The sequence below is a fragment of the Triticum urartu genome, chromosome 7 (assembly GCF_003073215.2).
Source record: "Triticum urartu cultivar G1812 chromosome 7, Tu2.1, whole genome shotgun sequence".
Classification (NCBI taxonomy): Eukaryota; Viridiplantae; Streptophyta; class Magnoliopsida; order Poales; family Poaceae; genus Triticum; species Triticum urartu.
In genome coordinates this window covers 568,205,375-568,223,545 of record NC_053028.1, presented here as the reverse complement: position 1 = coordinate 568,223,545, position 18,171 = coordinate 568,205,375, and the positions used below count along the sequence as shown (strand labels likewise).

The 18,171-nt window shown below is 45.8% G+C and overlaps 3 protein-coding genes across 4 annotated transcripts; 2 read left to right on the top strand and 1 right to left on the bottom strand.

The window, feature by feature from the left end:
* Positions 1-2,447: 2,447 nt before the first annotated feature.
* Positions 2,448-6,520, top strand: LOC125519956 (probable methionine--tRNA ligase). Its single transcript, XM_048684739.1, has 13 exons — positions 2,448-2,799; positions 3,467-3,620; positions 3,715-3,870; positions 3,953-4,183; positions 4,277-4,420; positions 4,749-4,839; positions 4,919-5,025; positions 5,113-5,227; positions 5,304-5,422; positions 5,532-5,597; positions 5,689-5,817; positions 5,897-6,040; positions 6,144-6,520. The coding sequence occupies exons 1-13, from the start codon at positions 2,537-2,539 to the stop codon at positions 6,216-6,218; spliced, it is 1,794 nt and encodes a 597-aa protein (XP_048540696.1). The 5' UTR covers positions 2,448-2,536; the 3' UTR covers positions 6,219-6,520.
* LOC125519955 (pentatricopeptide repeat-containing protein At2g22410, mitochondrial) lies at positions 5,986-11,129 on the bottom strand. 2 transcript variants are annotated; one of them, XM_048684738.1, is made up of 4 exons: positions 8,962-11,129; positions 8,799-8,865; positions 7,692-7,832; positions 5,986-6,123 (listed from the first exon to the last, which is right to left on the bottom strand). In XM_048684738.1, exon 1 carries the CDS (start codon positions 11,094-11,096, stop codon positions 9,165-9,167), a length of 1,932 nt encoding a protein of 643 aa, XP_048540695.1. In that variant the 5' UTR covers positions 11,097-11,129; the 3' UTR covers positions 5,986-6,123; positions 7,692-7,832; positions 8,799-8,865; positions 8,962-9,164. The 2 variants fall into 2 exon arrangements, with proteins under 2 accessions (XP_048540695.1, XP_048540694.1); XM_048684737.1 differs by lacking the exon at positions 5,986-6,123 and having other exon boundaries at positions 6,662-7,832.
* A 4,074-nt stretch (positions 11,130-15,203) lies between these two features.
* LOC125522848 (G-type lectin S-receptor-like serine/threonine-protein kinase LECRK3) lies at positions 15,204-17,811 on the top strand. Its single transcript, XM_048687888.1, has one exon. It carries the CDS (start codon positions 15,222-15,224, stop codon positions 17,688-17,690), a length of 2,469 nt encoding a protein of 822 aa, XP_048543845.1. The 5' UTR covers positions 15,204-15,221; the 3' UTR covers positions 17,691-17,811.
* Positions 17,812-18,171: the final 360 nt, after the last annotated feature.

The following is an 18,171-nucleotide window of genomic DNA, read 5'->3' as shown; positions in this document are numbered from 1 at the left end:
TAGTGTGAGACCAAACATCTCGCCTGCCGCGGGAGACAATGGGCTGGCCTAGCGGGTTAGAGGTCTTGTATTTTCATATGTTTTTTTTAATTCTTTCCTTTTTTACCTTTTTCATATATATTTTGATATGTTCCAAACATATATACTATAAAAATCTCTTTATGTAACATTTTTACAAAAATTAGACATCACAACATATATCTGAAAAAAACGTTATACGTGCATAGAAAATGTTTTCGATGTAGACAATAAATATACAACGTGTATAGAAAAAATGTTTTGATGTAGAAAAAAATGTACAACATGTATTTAAAATATAGACATCAAAACATACATCAGAAAAATGTGGATCATGCATAAAAAATATTAAACAAGTATAAAAATGTTTCCCCTGTAACAAAAAACATACAATCTATCTGAAAATAATTTAGACCTCAAAACATATATTTGTAAAAATGTTAATTCGGTATTTAAAAATCATAAATGTATATTAAAATCTTTATTTGCATGGAAAAAATAATGTATATCACGTATTTGAAAAATGGTAAGCATGTAAATGTAGACTTGTGTTCAAAATCAAAGAAAACCATGAAAGAAATAAAGAAAAGGAAAAGGAAAAAGTCAAAATGAGAATCATCAAAAAAATAAATACAAAGAAACTGAGAGACACCCGAAGAAAAATAAAAAACTAAAAGAAATACTGAAAAATATAAGAAAACAGAAAAAAACATGAAAAATAGTGCTTCGGTACTAGGCCTGCCTAGTATACTGTAGTTACCAAAAAAAGTTTCAGGCGAGGCCAACTTGTTATATGCGAGATATAGCTCTGGCGTGTGGGGAATAGGATCCGCCCAGTGCGTGGAATATGGCACTATGTTTCCTTTTTCTTTTTTCTTTTTCGTTTATGTTTCTTTTTCTGTTTTCTTTTTTTGTTTTTGTTTCCTTTTTATTGTTCCTTTTTTATTTTATAGTTCTGAATTCATGAACATTTTTAAAATTCTGAATATTTTTGAAAATAATGAACATTTTTTTGAAATTGCGAAATTATTTTTTATAAATTCATACAGTTTTTTGAAATCATTTACATTTTTTGTATTCATGAACATTTTTTGAAATTCATGAAGAATTTTTCGAAATAGTGACTTTTTAATTCGTGAACATTCTCTGCACTCGTGAACATATTTTGAATTCGCAAAAAAAATCATGAACATTTTTGTAACCAGGACCCTTTTTTAAATTTGATGAACAATTTATACATTCGTGAACATTTTTGAATTTTACAACATGTTTTTAAAACTATGAACATTTTTTGAATTCATGAATATTTTCTGAAATGACAAACTTTTTTTGAACTTGAATACATTTTATGAGTTCTTGATTTTTTGTTCAAAATGCACGATTTTTAAAAATCGAATTCAATTTTTGTTCATCAGATTTTTAAAATGTTCATGAAAATTCAAAATATGTTCACCAACCTAAAAAATGTTAATTAATTTCAAATTTTGTTCATAATTTTCAAAAAAAAGTTGATGAAACTCAAATTTTGTTCATCCGTTTTTAAAAAAAAAAGGTTCTTAAATACAAATTTTTTTCATGAAGTTCAAAAGGTGTTCATCTAATTCAAAATTTGTTCATGAAATATAAAAAATGTTCATCATTATTAAAGAATTCTCATAAAAAGATGTTCATCAAAGCAATAAACTGTTCTCAAAATTCAAAAACAAAATATTCTTTTGAATCGCAAACATTTTTTAATTCAAGAACTGTTGTATTTTCTTTTCTTTTCAAAATGGCAGTTATCCTGCATTTATTAAGAAGAAAGGACTTGCTGAGTTAAATATGGAAAACCGAGCGAAAACCAGATTGCCTAGTTAATTATGGAGAACCGGGCAAAACCATCACAACCGTTGAGCGGCACACATAAGATACCCGATGCACACCAATCCAAAGAGGGTCTTGCCGACACAGCACACATACGTCATCGCCATCCCTAGAACTGTTTTACTGACAATTCACAATGTTTTGCAATTTTAGAACGAATCCCAAATTATTTTAATATAGAATAAAACAAAAACAGAAAATAAAGAAGGAAAAGTAATAAAAGCAAAAAGAAATAAAACGGGGGCACCCGCCCCGCGCGGGGGCGTGGGCTGCCAGACTGGGGGCGCCCCTGATTACGACGCACTTAAGTCGTTTCGTACCCCTCCAAAAAAAAACTTAAGTGGTTTCGTCCCTTTATTTATGCAGTTTGGGCTTCCTTGACGGAAGGCCCGGTCCTAGTTTAGGCAACTGGCGTACCACGAACAAACCCACAGCCCCTCAAAAAAAAACGAACAAACCCACAGTATAAGAAAGTCAAGCTTCCTTGGCCGTCAAGAAGACGTCGCCGTCGAACGCGTCAGCTCTGCATCCGCCAGACCAGAGAATATATATATATATGCAATGCAACCCGCGACCAATCGGACAAGCGCTGAAAGGAAGAAATACACGCACACAGGAACACCACTCCCACCGCGTTCTATCGGCTGGTGTGGCGATGTCGTCGACGGCGCCGGGGAAGGCGAAGGTGCCGGTGGCGGGGCGGCGGAACGTGCTGGTGACGAGCGCGCTGCCGTACGTGAACAACGTGCCGCACCTGGGCAACATCATCGGCTGCGTGCTCAGCGCCGACGTCTTCGCGCGCTACTGCCGCCTGCGCGGCCACAACGTGCTCTACGTCTGCGGCACCGACGAGTACGGCACCGCCACCGAGAACAAGGCCCTCGAGGAGGGATGCTCCCCCCTGGAGATCTGCGACAAGTGAGCGCCCCGCACCACTTGATTTTTGATATTATTATACGCATTATTACATGACGAACTGGGCTAGTAGGCTAAATGATGCTGTAGTTTGGCTTGGCTTGGATGCGTTGGGGCAAAGACTTGGGAGGGTTTGGCTAACTGTTGCTGTGTGTGTGTGAGATGTCCCCTTGATTGCGTAAGGAAGAAGAAGACGACTCAAAGTCAAAGGGGGGGAGAGTAGGAGGAGAATTCACAACTGATTTCAATCTTCAGAGTTCTGGCTTGGTTTGCTTCAGTGACAGCCACTCGACTTACTCACGCCACACACACAACTTAGTTACTCACACCACCCGGCGTCGTTGCCGATCTTCTCCCTTGCTGGATGGCACCCTCACTATTTACGTCTCGTCCATGTCCATAGCCTGAGAAGTGACAGTGTGATATTTAGTGGAGATTATAGTATCGTCGGAAGCTGATATTTGTGCAAATTGAGGTTGAAATTTTGGTTCATTCGTATCAGAGGGGCGGTATGGATGATTCGTGCTGCACTATCAAGTTTGAAAGTAGCACTGCAATTTGGATTAAATTAAATTATTGCACTCAAGCAAATTGCTTCGGAGAATAAGGAGCGAAACGACATCTGTGTTGCATAGCTTCTGAAAATCCATCCCATTGCTGACTGATGCAGGTATCATGCGATCCACAAGGAAGTGTACGAGTGGTTCAACATCAGCTTCGACCACTTTGGCCGGACATCCACCCCGCAGCAGACAGAGATATGCCAATCGATCTTCCACAAACTGCTGGACAACAACTGGCTCTCAGAGAACACAATGCAGCAGGTTTGTTTCACGCTGTTCAAGCCGCAATTTCCTCGCCCTGTTTCAGGTTATCGCAGGTTCGCTTCAAGGGCCTTACTCTGTCTGTCTATTGCAGCTCTACTGCGAATCATGCCAAAGGTTCTTGGCGGACAGGTTCGTCGTGGGCTCATGCCCCGTGGAGGGGTGCGGCAACGACACCGCGAGGGGCGATCAGTGCGACAGATGTGGGAGGCTGCTGAATTCAACCGAGCTGATTGATCCCAGATGCAAGGCAGGAGGAGCTCCTCCAGTTCTATTTGGCTCTTCTCACCACCTACCGATCTTCCATGTGCTTAACTTTTACCATCCGCCAGGTTTGTGAGGGCATACCGGTCGTCCGCGACACAGACCACTTGTTCTTGGAGCTTCCCTTGCTGAAGGAGAAGCTGGAGAAGTACATCGACGAGGCCTCGGCAACCGGATCATGGAGCCAGAACGCAGTTCGCATCACGGATGCCTGGTTGAAGGAAGGGTTGAAACCTCGCTGCATCACCAGGGATCTGAAATGGGGCGTCCCTGTACCACATGAGAAGTACAAGGATAAGGTTTGCCATCCATCTGAGCACGCACAGATTCATTTTGGAAAGTTTATCTCCCATGTTTGTGTTAATGTTTGTCCATGTGATGAATGGGTTCAGGTGTTCTATGTCTGGTTCGATGCGCCAATCGGATACATTTCCATCACGGCGTGCTACACGCCTGAGTGGGAAAAGTGGTGGAAGAACCCAGAGAATGTCGAATTGTATCAGTTTATGGGGAAAGACAACGTCCCATTCCACACGGTGAGATTCTTTTGCCAACTTGGAGTTTCCAGTATACAAATACCCTCTCTATGTACAACGCTGCTTAACAAGCTTCAATATATTCTACTCCCTCCGTTCCTAAATATAATACCTTTTGGAGATTTTAATATGGACTACATACGGAGCAAAATGAATGAATCTACACTTTAAAATATGTATATATACATCCGTATGTAGTTCATATTGAAATCTCTAAAAGGGCTATGGAGGGAGTATATGTGCAAGTGCATACAGATCTGTAGCAGGCAATTCTTATATTATCTTTTCATAGAAATCTTATTTTGCTGCATATGTAACAATTTTACAGGTCATGTTTCCCTCTGCTCTACTTGGTACTGGTGAAAACTGGACTCTGATGAAGAATATTAGTGCGACTGAATATCTCAACTATGAATCAGGTATCGAACAGGTTTTGTTCAGGCCATTATTTATTCTTGGACATCTTTTTTTTTTGGTTCACTCTGTTATCATGCACAGGAAAGTTCTCGAAAACTAAGGGCATTGGAGTCTTTGGCAATGACGCCAAAGCCACAAATATTCCTGCTGATGTGTGGCGATACTACTTGCTTAGTAATCGTCCTGAGGTTAGGTTTCGGTTAAATTGAATTATCTATATTAAACCTCTATGCATGTAAGATTGTTCATTTTGGTCTATTTTGTAAAACTTTCAGGCATCAGATGCAATTTTCACATGGGGAGGTCTGCAGATAAAGCATAACAACGAGCTGCTAAAGAATTTGGGCAACTTCATCTATCGAGTGCTAAGCTTTATCGCAAAACCAGAGGGTTAGAAGACGAACATTCTCTTTTAAATTTTCTTTGTTGGTGGTGCTGATATTTTTTTTTTCAATTGTTCCTGCAGGAGCTGGCTACGGCTCCATCATACCTGAAGCACCTAATGCTGATATACATCCACTGAGTCAGTCGTTAGCAGAAACTATTGGTAATTTGATTCAGCAGTATATTGATGCAATGGACAAGGTAATGCATTAACCTGAACTGTGTGAACTCCGAATTGTACTAGTGAATAAATCTGAATAAGTACCATAGATCTGAAGCATTTATGTGACATAAACGTTGCCGTTAACAGGTCAAACTAAAACAAGGGCTGAAGATTGCAATGGCCATCTCTAGTGAGGGAAATGCTTACCTTCAAGTAAGCTCTTGTTCCTTTGCTGATTTCATTTCTACTCTGCATCATTTAACTTGCACGGGATTTGACTCCGGTTTTCTACCTGGATATGCAGGAGAGTCAATTTTGGAAGCTTTACAAACAAGATCCAGCTAGTTGCGCGACTGTGATGAAAACTTCAGTTGGAGTTGTCTACCTTCTCGCTTGTTTGCTAGAGCCTTTCATGCCGTCCTTCTCAAAAGATGTTTGTCACCAACTTATGAATTACTTGCATTCAGGCAATGTTTACATGCAAATCTATAATGTCTTGTTCTCTGGCCCAGGTCTTGCAACAGCTGAATCTCTGTCCGAATGAGCATATTTCTTTTGCCGATGAAAAGGGGGAGAGTGACAAGGCGAAAAGGCCTTGGGATCTCATACCATCAAACCACAGGATAGGGAAAATTGTGCCTTTGTTCACAGAGTTGGTATGCACTAGCACGCTTTTCATGTTCTTCCTTTGTTTCCACTTTCATCCCTTGTATGTTTGCTGTCTTCATTTCCTTGACGCCTGTCGTACACCATACACAGAAAGATGATGCAGTGGGTAGCTTCAGGGAAACATTTGCAGGCAGTCAGGCCGAAAGAAACGCAAGGGCTAACTGACGAAGCCAGTGAAGTTGTTGCCTAACTGGAAGCTGCAAAATATTTCTTGCAAAGTTGATCACAGTACTTAATCAAATGACATTGAGATCCAGAAATGTGAGTTCGAAGGATGAATCACAATGTATATTTTACTGATTATTAGTGATGATGCATTCAGAAAATGTACATAAACTGAACTACATGCTGTACTTGGGAGTTGGAGATGCCTAAATTGATGTACATGTGCTGATCACCTGGGGAGCTACATTTTTTGTTTTAAGTATGATGTACATAGTTAAAAATAAAGGAAACTCTTACTTTTCTATCTAACCTAAGGAGAGAAAAGAATCAGCCGTTTACTGCGTCATCAAGCTCACAGAACTTTGGTAAACGTGCTTGGGTCGACTGTATTGGTACTGGTGTAACCATAGGTGATAAGCCTGGTATTGACTTGCAGATTTTTGATGTTCCACAGGTTGTTTTTGCATGCTGCATAAGTGTATTTAAGCAGGGGCCATCAAAGGTGGATAAACTGTATGAGAAATAGGGTTACCTTGATGCGTAAGTAGCTCCAGCTCTTGGAGCTAATGTCAGATATTTTATGAAAGGCTAAAATATTGAGAAGGGGCATTGCCCGTATGACCCAAGCTAAGCTCCGCAATTGCATTGTTCCATGATTTGTTTGCATTAGGTGAGGATTTATTCCATACAAGTTGCATGAACTTTTGTCTTTAAACATCCAAGAAAATACTGCAACCAATTTTGCATGAAACAGTATTGCAACAGAATTTTTTTATTTTTTTAGTAATGATTGGACACCTCAAATCCACCCACTCGAGTACAATACTGTGGTGGGGGAGGTGGTCGATTGGGCTGTTCCACCTTCCACCTAACATATACAGTATTGTTCTGATCTAAGTAGACCTTTAAATAATATATGGCGTACTTAGCAAGTTAGCGAGTACATATTAGATATTACTTGCAAATTTGAGAAATTCGAAGCAGCGTTCTGAAATCCAGTACCGGACTCTTGTTCCTTATTCTATCACATTTTCACATTCATTTGAAGCTGTAACGTGAAGCTTTGGTTCAGTCAAGAAAGGAAGGAATCGGAACCAGCAACATTGAACAACACTTGCGGAATTTGAGCTTGATGTGCGTACCCCAAGGAGATACTTACTTGATCTGCTCTTTGTCTGACCTATAGTGATACATATAGCTTACTGACATGCATTCCAGGTCATAAGTTTAGCCCTCGAATACAATCCTACAATCTACTACTCCCTCCGTCCCATAATGTAAGACGTTTTTTGACATTAGTGTAGTGTCAAAAAACGTCTTACATTATGGGGTGGAGGGAGTACTGCTCAAATAATATTATTTTGGAAAACACACTTCTTTAATATCCAATCCTTACGGGCTGCAATTGCAGAACAATTGGCATGGCGTTTCTTCATTGACTAGCGATTATAGAAGTTTAGGTAATGAACTAACCAAATTGACCTTGGCTTGTCCAATCTTCGTGGCATTTGCCGAGGAATAGGCTGTCACCACTCACCAGACTTTGAATCACACTCCGAGAGGGTCCAGGTCCAACAGACGCAAGCAACGTTTCGTGCTCCAGATATGGAGGTGCTAGGAAAATATGGGAAGGAAGAAATGGTTAGTTCAATTATCACAGAAATAAGGAAAGAGTGTGTTTCTGCATATCCACCAATAGTGGACCCGAACCATTGACCTGAATATCACCAGATGTGATCATGTTCCTACACGCAAGATCAAACGGACCATGTGCCATGCATTCGTTGTATCACCTTAAGTCCAGTATCACTGGAAATGTTATCACCTCATTGCTAACCCTATCAATTAGCTAAATGGGACATTTCGTATTCTCTGAGATTTGAACCTGTGACAGTACATTATAGAAAAATCAGATGCAAAAGTTTGGCTGCTTCACTAGATGAGGACCATAACATTGGCATATGGCATAACATGTTTTTTGATACGGAACATATGATAGACAAAGTAAGGGATCTGATGCCAATTGGCATAAATGTTTTTGCTGATTCTTTCGACACATGGCTGACTACAATGGAATCATATACTGGTAGACTTGTCTTAATGTTATGCTCACATTAAAAAAAAGTTTTGTTGGACCACGAAGTATTTCCTAAAGGCTCTCGGGAGATTCAAATTCGGCTTAATGGCTAGAGGTAAAGGAGAAGAGATGCTATTTTTCCAGACTCTTAAGTGATGTCACCATTCCATGACATTTATATTCTGTTTTATCCCTCTTGATGAACTTATAAACTATAGTCGGATATTCAGATATTGAAACGATTTTTTTTGTCAATAGTGCTTATTTTCAGCAACAAATTGTATACTGCTACAAATTACTGAATTCTTACAGAGCTCTTTTGGTTTATAAGAGTCATCTTTTGCAACTTCCCCTTTTAGGAGGTCCAATTGGTGATGTATTTGACATTATCATTTGCAAAGAATATTTTTCACGAACTTAAATCGTGAGGCTAGCATATGCAAATTTAATCAGTATCAGATACAACTGTGAGTAGGGAAAGGAAAAGTTTAAGGATAACTTACAAAGTTGAAGACTTCACAGATGGATCTGCTTCCTGCTCTCTTTACCGGCCTAACAGAATTCAAAGGACTGGTACGGAAATAAGAAAAAAAGCCATCTAAGCACCAATCCAACTTTTGACAAGCTTAATTATTTTATTTTTTTGCTTGTGAGGCGCAGCAGTACCTTGTGAATTGAGATACTGCCTTGAGCATCTGCACTTGAATTTTTCATCGACTGGTAAGCTGTAAAAGGGCCACAATGCTGATGTAATGGCCCAAAGTTTGATGGACATCAGCAAATCCTACTTATCTTAGCACATTGCCTGGCATAACTCACGACATGGTTGAGTTGCGCAAAATAATCGAACATATCACATCTTGCAGGCCTCAGCCAGTTGCACAAATGTCAATCATGTTTGCAGTGTGCCTTATTTGTTGTGTGATATCATGCAAGCAGTCATAGATAGCATCACTGTCTGTATGTGACTTGTCCTTCACGATAAATTCATGAACCACCCCATTTAGCTCGATGCAACTACATCCAGGAACTTTTTCCACTCCCAAGTGCCTCATCATCACCCTCACTTTATCAGCCTTCTTCTTCATTCCTGCCTCTACATACATGTTAGCCAGTAGCACATATATTCCACTGTCGCTCGGGTCAAGCTCTACTAATTTCATTGCTGCCCTTTCACCCAGAGTAATATTACCATGCATTCTACAAGCAAAGAAGAGAGCACCCCACACTACTGCATCAGGCTCCATTGGCATGGTGTTTACTAGATGCTCTGCTTCATCTAAATGACCTGCTCTGCCTAGCAAGTCTATCATACATGAATAATGTTTCATTTTCCTCTCAAGGTGATATTTTGAGACCAGTAGGGAAAAAAAATCACGGCCTTCTTTAACCAGGCCAGCATGACAACATGCAGACAGAACCCCTATGAATGTAATCTCATCAGGCTGCAATCCAAGCTCTATCATTCTACGGAAGTACTGTATTGCCTCATCAGCACGTCCATGATTTGCCAGGCCGCATAACATTGCTGTCCACGTGAGCGCATTTTTCTCCGGTAAATCTTTGAAAACATGGATGGCCTTCTCGATGTTCCCACACTTTGCATACATGTCAACTAGATTTGTGCCTAGTGTGACACTAAGTGAAAGCCGGTGTCGGTCGATGTAATGGTGAACCCACATACCCATTTCTAGAGCTCCAAGCTGCGAGCAAGCCGATAAAATATTGACCATGGTAATCTCATCAGGCCTCACCTTTGCTTCCTGCATCTCATGAAACAATCCAAGAGCCTCCTTGCCCTGCTTACACTGCACATAACCGGCCATCAGCGCATTCCACGGGAATGCGTCCCTTTCAGGCATCTCATCAAACACCCTCCTCGCATCGTCCATCAGCCCGAACTTTGTATACGCAACAATCATGGTTGTCCACGAAACAACCGTTTTGCCATCAATCCTCTCGAACACGGACTTGGCCCGCTCCAAATCGCCGCATTTGACATACATATCCATTAGCACATTCATCAGCCTCACAGTGCACCTCACTCCATTGCTCTCCACATACCCATGGAACCTCTTCCCAAGCTCCAGATCCCGCAGCTGCCCGCACCCTGACACGACCCCAATCATCGTCACCTCGTCAGGCGCCAGCGTCCCATCCTCGGCCATCCTCCAGAACACCTCCAAGGCCTCCCCGGGTAGGCCCCTTCGCACATAGCCGCCAATCAGCGTGTTCCACGACACCAGATCCCTCACAGGCATCTGATCGAACAGCCTGCGTGCCTCCGCCATGGACGCGCGCACCGCCAGGAAGTGCACCGCGGCGTTCGCCACGAAGACGTCCGCGTGGAACCCGAGCCTGAATACATGCCCTAGGACAGCGTCCCCGTAGCCCCGCTCCTGCAGGCACGCGCACGCCTTAAGCAGGAAGGGGAAGGTGAGGTGGTCCGGGCGGGCGGACAGGAGGAGCGAGCGGTAGAGCGGGAGGCACCGTGGGACGAGGCCGCGGTGCGCGCAGAGAGAGAGGGCGCGGAGCGCGGCGTTGTAGGGGCGCGCGGAGTCGGGCGGGGAGGGCAGGGAGGCGAGGAGGGCGAGCGCGTGGAGGAGCGGGCGGGGGGCGTGCCGCGGGTCGTCGGAGTGGGCGAATGCCACGACGAGGCTGGAGGAGAGGGGGAGTGGGGACGGGGAGGAGAGAAGGCCGGCGGTGAGGAGGTGCGCGTGGAGCTGAAGGAGGCGGCGGAGCGGCGGAGGGGGGCGGGCGGAGAGGACGGCCAGGAGGCGGGAAGGCGCTGGCGGAGGCATGGTTTGAGCGAGACGAGGAGGAAAACCAGTGGTGAGTTCTTTTTTTTTGACAAAAAAGGCAGTGGCGAGAGTGAAGGGCAAAGCTGGGCTAGTAAAGCAAGGCCCAAGGCTTGGCCCGTCGAGCCCAAGAGCACCTCCAGCGAGGCACCTAAATAGGGCCCAGTTGCTAAAAAAACTAAATAGGACCCTATACGATTTGGCACAGTTCTTGACGGCTTATGCCATAAGCCGCCCCTACAACATATAGCTTATTTTAGAAGCCAACTTCATTGATTAAGGCTTTTAACTACTCCCTCCGTTCTTAAATATAGGTCTTTCTAGAGATCTCAACAAGTGACTACATACGTAGCAAAATAAGTGAATCTACACTATAAAATATGTCTATATACATCCGTATGTGATAGTCTATTTAAAATCTTTAAAAAGACTTATATTTAGGAACGAAGGGAGTAGTTAACTCTTTTTTTATTTCGGTGAAAAGAGTTCTATTCCATAGGTATGGAGTTACAGCCCAGAGGCATCCTCAATACATGGTGGTCCTTGGTGCAACCATACAGCAATGGTGCACTCGGTTCGACTATAATTTACCACGATGACTCTATTTTGTTCCCCACTAAGCTTTTGCGGAATAAACTAGTTAACTCTTAACTGGTCTGAAATCCTAATAAATATTGATATGTCGTTGCTCTCATATCGAAGTCGCCTTGACCTTTCAATGACAATCAGGAAGTCTTTGTGCACATGCCTCTAAGGAACAGCGTCCCGAAGCCGCAGTCACCGACGTTGAATCCCTAAACCGATCTGAAGAACATGACACCAACTATCATTGTTGTGTACACTCGGCGAAAAACCCTAACCTCACGGCCCCGAGGAGCTGACAGGGATCTATGCTGGAGTTTCATCTAACCTGTCTCAACGGACGAACAGAGGAGGATCAAAGTCCGGAAAACTGATTTGAAAGACAAGTGTCGCCATTTATCCTAACGATGTCCCTGTCTAATACCCTACCTATCTACTCCCTCCGTTCTTAAATGTTTGTCTTTCTAGACATTTCAACAAATAACTACATACGAAGCAAAATGAGTGAATTTATACTCTAAAATATGTCTATATACATCTGTATGTGATAGTCCATTTAAAATTCTAAAAAGACAAATATTTAGGAACGGAGGGAGTACTACCCAGCCCTCTCCACCATCGGTCACGACAAACAAAAGGAAGATGAATCCACAAGCTCACTAGTGAAGATAAAGGAGAGGAAAGCAAGAGCGAGGCCTTGTTTGAGCACATTGTAAGCATTACCGTTGATCAGGGTCCTACGATCGAAGTGACCTGAAAGAGAGACATGTTGCAGCAAAGTGGAGAAGTGCATGAATGAACCCAGGTACATATGAACCCACTTTGGAAAACACATTTTGCAATGTCAAAAAATTCTGAAAAAAGGTGCACGCGGACATCTCCATATTCTATATGTGTGCAGAAAGTTTCACAGAAAAACAACTTTTTTTATAGCCTGTGCAAAAAAGATAAAATTTTATGCCATGAAACGCTATTTAGAAGCAGTAAAATTTGTGTTTTTTTACTACGACAAAACAAAAATATTTTTTACACAAAACTTTGTGCCGTGGACATACCTTTGCCAACATGTATGCATAATTTTTTTAGAATTTTTTAACATTACAAAACTATAATGCGTAAAAAGTACATTTTTGAAAAGCGGGTGCAGATGCCCCGTGTGCAGATCGTCCACCCTCCAGCAAAGTATAAATATAAACAAGTTCACTTTCCATGGCTGAGATTAGCTTGTTATGCAAGGCAAGGTCAAGACCAATGCTTGCCCTCCAAGAGGTTTTGTTAAACTCAACGTTGATGTTTCCTTCGATCACGAACTTCTTAGGGGGACAATGGGAGCAGTGCTTAGAGATGACAGAGGCAGGTTTATTGCTGGAGGGAATGAGAGAATAGATTTTTGCACGGATGTGCTGATGGCGGAGGCTAGAGCTCTCAAATTTGGTCTAACATTGGCGCAAAGGGCGGGATGCAATCGCATTATCGTAAATTCGGATAATATGGAGGTGATTGACTCTATAAATGATGGAGGGCAGTCGGTGGGTGCGGCGGCAGCAATCTTCGAAAACTGTTTTCATTATGCATGTGATTTCGCTACTGCTAGATTTGAGCACTGTAATAGAGAAGCAAATAAAGTAGCTCATGAGCTTGCTAGATTAGCTAGATTTTCTTTGACTTTTGATTGGTTTGAGGAGCCTTTAAATGAAATTGTAATGTTCCTCACAAACGATGTACTACTTATTACAAATGAATAAAGTTGGAGTTTGTTTTCAAATAAAAAGGTCAAGACCAACATGGTGATTTCTAGGTAACTCGACAGTAAACAGATACTCCCTCCATCCGCGAATAAGTGTATATCTAGCTTTTGTACTAAGTCAAAAATTTAAATTTTTGATCAACTTTATAAGAAAAAGTAGTAGTATCTATGATACTAAATTAGTATCTCGCTTTGAAATGTAATTTCATATATACCAATTTGATGTCATGTATGCTATTATTCTTTTTTGTAAAGTTGGTCAAAATTTTAAAATATTGATTTAGAACAAAAGGTAAAAGTACACTTATTCGCAAGGGAGTACAGTTTATGAATCTTCTCCCTTTCCATCTATGGAAGACTTTCGGTCCCCTGCGGGCCTACATGCATGCATTGTTGGTCATGTTTTCCATCTAGCGTAGCTTGTTGACTGATCCTAGCTTAAGAAAAAAAAACCTACCACATGTGACCAAAGCCGCTTTTGTTTGTTTTGAACGGAGATCATTAATAGAGACATAGAGTACTCTGTTAGGATTTAAACTAATTTTGTAATTAGAGATAATCCTTCCTTGTAATTAGTGTACGGTTTGCCGCCAGGCAACCGCCACGTCGTACATGCGAGGGCCTCTCAAGGCAATCGTCGCGTCCGCTCCTCCCATCCTCACGAACAGACGCATCTTCTCTTGACGATTGTTCCCTTTGTATAAATGTGTTAATCATCAATGGAATGAGATAGTTCGACCAATTAGTTCTTTCATACGTTATCAGCACGATGCTCTCCGTTGAGGGAGAAAGGCCATCCAGGCGGTCGGAAGGGCATTACGGCAAGACGGGGAAGAACGATCACAGTGGCCGTTCTCATCGCTGCGCCGATGGCCAAAGGTTCATGGCTTCGGCGGAGGAAAAATCGACTGACAGAAGAACAAGCGAGAAGAAGCATACAAAGAATCATGGATCCATAAAGGAATCAATCTGGAGTCCGCAGGGGAGGTGTCCACGAGGCACGAGGCGAAAGCGCGTGGAGACGAGGCGGACCTGCAGCGGAGCCGGCGAGAGTCACAAACCCTAGCTTTTTTTTTAGGAGGATGCAGCGGCTGCGTGGAAAGTTGAATGGAGATCATTAATAGAATACTCAACTCGACTGTCGTGACGGCGGCGGACCAAGTCGTAGCTCAGGTGGTTAGGTTCTGTGCGGTGGAGTCAGTCTAGCTATCAGGGTTTAAGTGCCAGACTTGACGTTGTTACCTACATTTTCTGGGTTTATTTCAGTGTTTCTAGAGATGTTCGTTCATGGTGGCTTTGTCGATGTTAAAATGTTGTGCCAGATCAGTATCTCGGAGTTGCTTTAGAGATAGAGTATGTGTGTGTATTTATAAATGTGAGTGTGTGCGCATGTCTGTGAGCGTCTACAATCATGCTATGTTCAAATAAAAACCGTGACGACGCCGGACCGGCACCCCGTCTAAGAAACTTAGATGTGATCTTTGTACGTGCCCGTGCATCATCGAGACGACCTCGTCCAGGACCAAGACAGTGCTCATAGGCTAAGAGCAAATGAGTGATCACGTGTGATCTTGTGACCGCGATGCCCGTGCATTAAACAAGTTCTCTTTCCGCTGCTGAGGTTAACCTGTTACGCAAGGCCAAGACCTCGTCCAACACACGACACGACTTGGGCGTGCGTGTGGAGCCACACGCACATCTTGACGAGGAATCGGAGTCAACGAATGGGCCCGAGTCAGTAGTATTTTATTACGATCAAACTCCTTCTGCTTGCTCCCGGCGAGCTCCCACACCCAACAATGGCATCGCCCTCCTCCGCTCTCTTCGTCGCCGCGTTCCTTGCAGTGCTAAGTGGCCACGTAGCCGCCGCACGGACTAACCTCACGGCCGGAGTCCCCATGACGCCGCCCAGCTACATCACCAGCCCCTCCGGCGTCTTCGCGTTCGGCTTCCGCGCCCTCGACAGGTCCAGCCCGGGCAAGTTCCTCCTCGCCACATGGTTCCGCTCCGGCTCCGACGACGACGGCCGGCCCAGCGGCTCCTCCCAGCTGCAGTCCGTGGTGTGGTTCGCCAGGCAGTCGTCCACGTACTCGTCGGCCGTCCTCGCCACGGCGCAGTCCGCTCTCAGCGTCACGGCCGACGGCCAGCTGGCGCTCGCGGACACCGCCGACGGCGGCAACCGGGTGCTGTGGAGGGCGCCGATCCCCAGCCTCAAGCGCGGGTCCGTGCTCGCGCTCCTCGACTCCGGCGACCTCCAGTTCCTCGGCGACGGCGGCGGCGGCCCGGAGAACGTGCTGTGGGCGAGCTTCGGGTACCCGACGGACACGCTGCTGCCGGGCCAGTCCTTGACCATGGACACTCGGTCCGAGGGGAAGATCATCTCCAGGCGCGCGGACACGGAGTTCACCACCGGCCGGTTCACCATGGGCGTCCAGACGGACGGCAACGTCGTGCTCTACGTGGACCTGCTCAGCGGCAACAGCCCGGACAACGCCTACTGGCAGGCCAAGACCGACAGCTCCAGCGGCAACACGACGGTCACCTTCGACGACCAGGGCGGCCTCAGCTCCACTCTCTACAATGGCGTCGTCCAGAACCTGATATCGCCGGTGGTGACCGGCAGCGCCGGCAAGTTCTACAGGTTCGCCAGGATGGACCCCGATGGCGTCGTCCGTGCCTATGCCCGCGCCAAGAACGTGCCGGACGGCGGCGGCAACACGTCGTGGAGCGTCTCGGGGGCCTTCCCCAGCGACGCCTGCAACAAGAGGACGTCCGGGCTGCAGGGCGTGTGCGGCCCGGGGTCGTACTGCACGGAGCAGAAGGACCGGCTCCGCTGCGTGTGCCCAGACGGGTACACGTACGCCGACGCGCAGCACACGGACAGCGGCTGCACGCCGGAGTTCGCGCCGCAGAGCTGCGACGGGGAGAACAACGCCGAGGAGTACACGCTCGTCGATCTGCCCAACACCACCTGGGAGACATCGATCTACTACAAGAAGTTCACGTCGGTCACGGAGGACCAGTGTCGGGCCTACTGCCTCAACGACTGCTACTGCGCCGCCGCGCTGATGATCGGCGGGACCGACTGCGCCGAGGTGGCGGCGCTGACAAACGGGCGACAGGCCAGCGATGTCACCACGAAGGCACTGATCAAAGTTCGGCGAAGCAATAATCCGCCGGCGAGGATGTCGGCGAGGACAAGAACCATAGTGGCCGTGGCAGTCTGCGTGGCCGTCGTGCTGCTGGCCGTCCCCGGCGGCTTCCTGGCAAGGCACTACCTGACCAAGAAGAACAGAGAGAGCCAGGACTTGCTGAGCGTGAGAGCTTTCAGCTGGAAGGAGCTCCACAAAGCCACCAACGGCTTCGAGAAGCTGCTGGGGAAAGGGAGCTTCGGCGAGGTCTACCAAGGAGAGCTCAAGTCCCCGCGGCGGCGCCTCATCGCGGTGAAGAGGCTCATCAACTCGAACGATTACAGCGAGAGGGAGTTCACCAACGAGGTGCAGTCCATCGGGCAGATCCACCACCGGAACCTGGTCCGCATGATCGGCTACTGCAAGGAAGGCAAGCACCGGATGCTGGTGCTGGAGTACATGCCGGGAGGGTCGCTCCGCGGGTTCCTCTTCAAGCCGGAGCGGCCGCCATGGAGCTGGCGCGCCCAGGCGGCGCTCGGCATCGCCAGGGGGATCGAGTACCTCCACGACGGGTGCGTCTCCCCGATCATGCACTGCGACATCAAGCCAGACAACATACTCCTCGACGGCACGCACGCCCCCAAGATCACCGACTTCGGGATCTCCAAGCTGCTCGGCAACCAGCAGGTGCACACCACGGTGACCAACATCAGGGGCACCAGGGGGTACATCGCGCCCGAGTGGTTCCGCAGCGACGCGCGGATCGATACCAAGGTGGACGTGTACAGCTTCGGCGTCGTGCTGCTTGAGATGATTTGTTGTCGGAAGTGCCAGGACCCGCTGGTCGACCAGGGCGGGGACGAGACGGTCACGTTGTTCGGGTGGGCGATCCAGCTGGTGAGCAACCAGAGGACTAAGCTCATACTGCCTGACGATGACGACGCGGCGGCGGACTTGGAGAGGGTGGAGAGGTTTGCGCGCGTGGCGTTCTGGTGCATCGAGCCCAACCCGTCGCTCCGGCCGACGATGCACCATGTGGTGCAGATGCTGGAGAGTGCGGTGGCTGAGGCCGAGGTGCTACCTGACCCTCCATCTTGTTACATGGACTCGGCTCCTTTGATCGTGTCTTCTGTTTGATTAGATTGAGTGCATCGAGCGCAATGATTTTTAATTTTAATTTTGCTTATCGAGGCAGTGCTATAGAATGATCCACCAACCAGCCATGATCCATCTCTACTGTTCGATGTGTAATGACAGAAGGACCACCTCTGAGTGAAAATTGGCAAAAAAAAGGACCATCTGCCCCGTGGTGGCAAGTGCGACAGGTGACACATGAGGCTTTGTGGCGGCAACACTGTTTATCCATGGTTGCATGATCAGTAGTTTGCCTCACCTGCCGCCACGGTGCAGGTGGTCTTTTTTGCCAATTCCACGAAGGGGTGATCCTTTCTCTCATTACACGCGTGCAAGTAGTCTAAAAGGCCCGGGGAGGTTGTTGTTGGTGCCTATGGGTCGGGCTTGCAACTCAGGCGCGGGCCGGTGGCCATGGCTGTATGGGCGGCATGGGGACTGGTGTTCGGCGATCAATGGTTGTCTCGGAGGTGGATAGTGTGTGCCG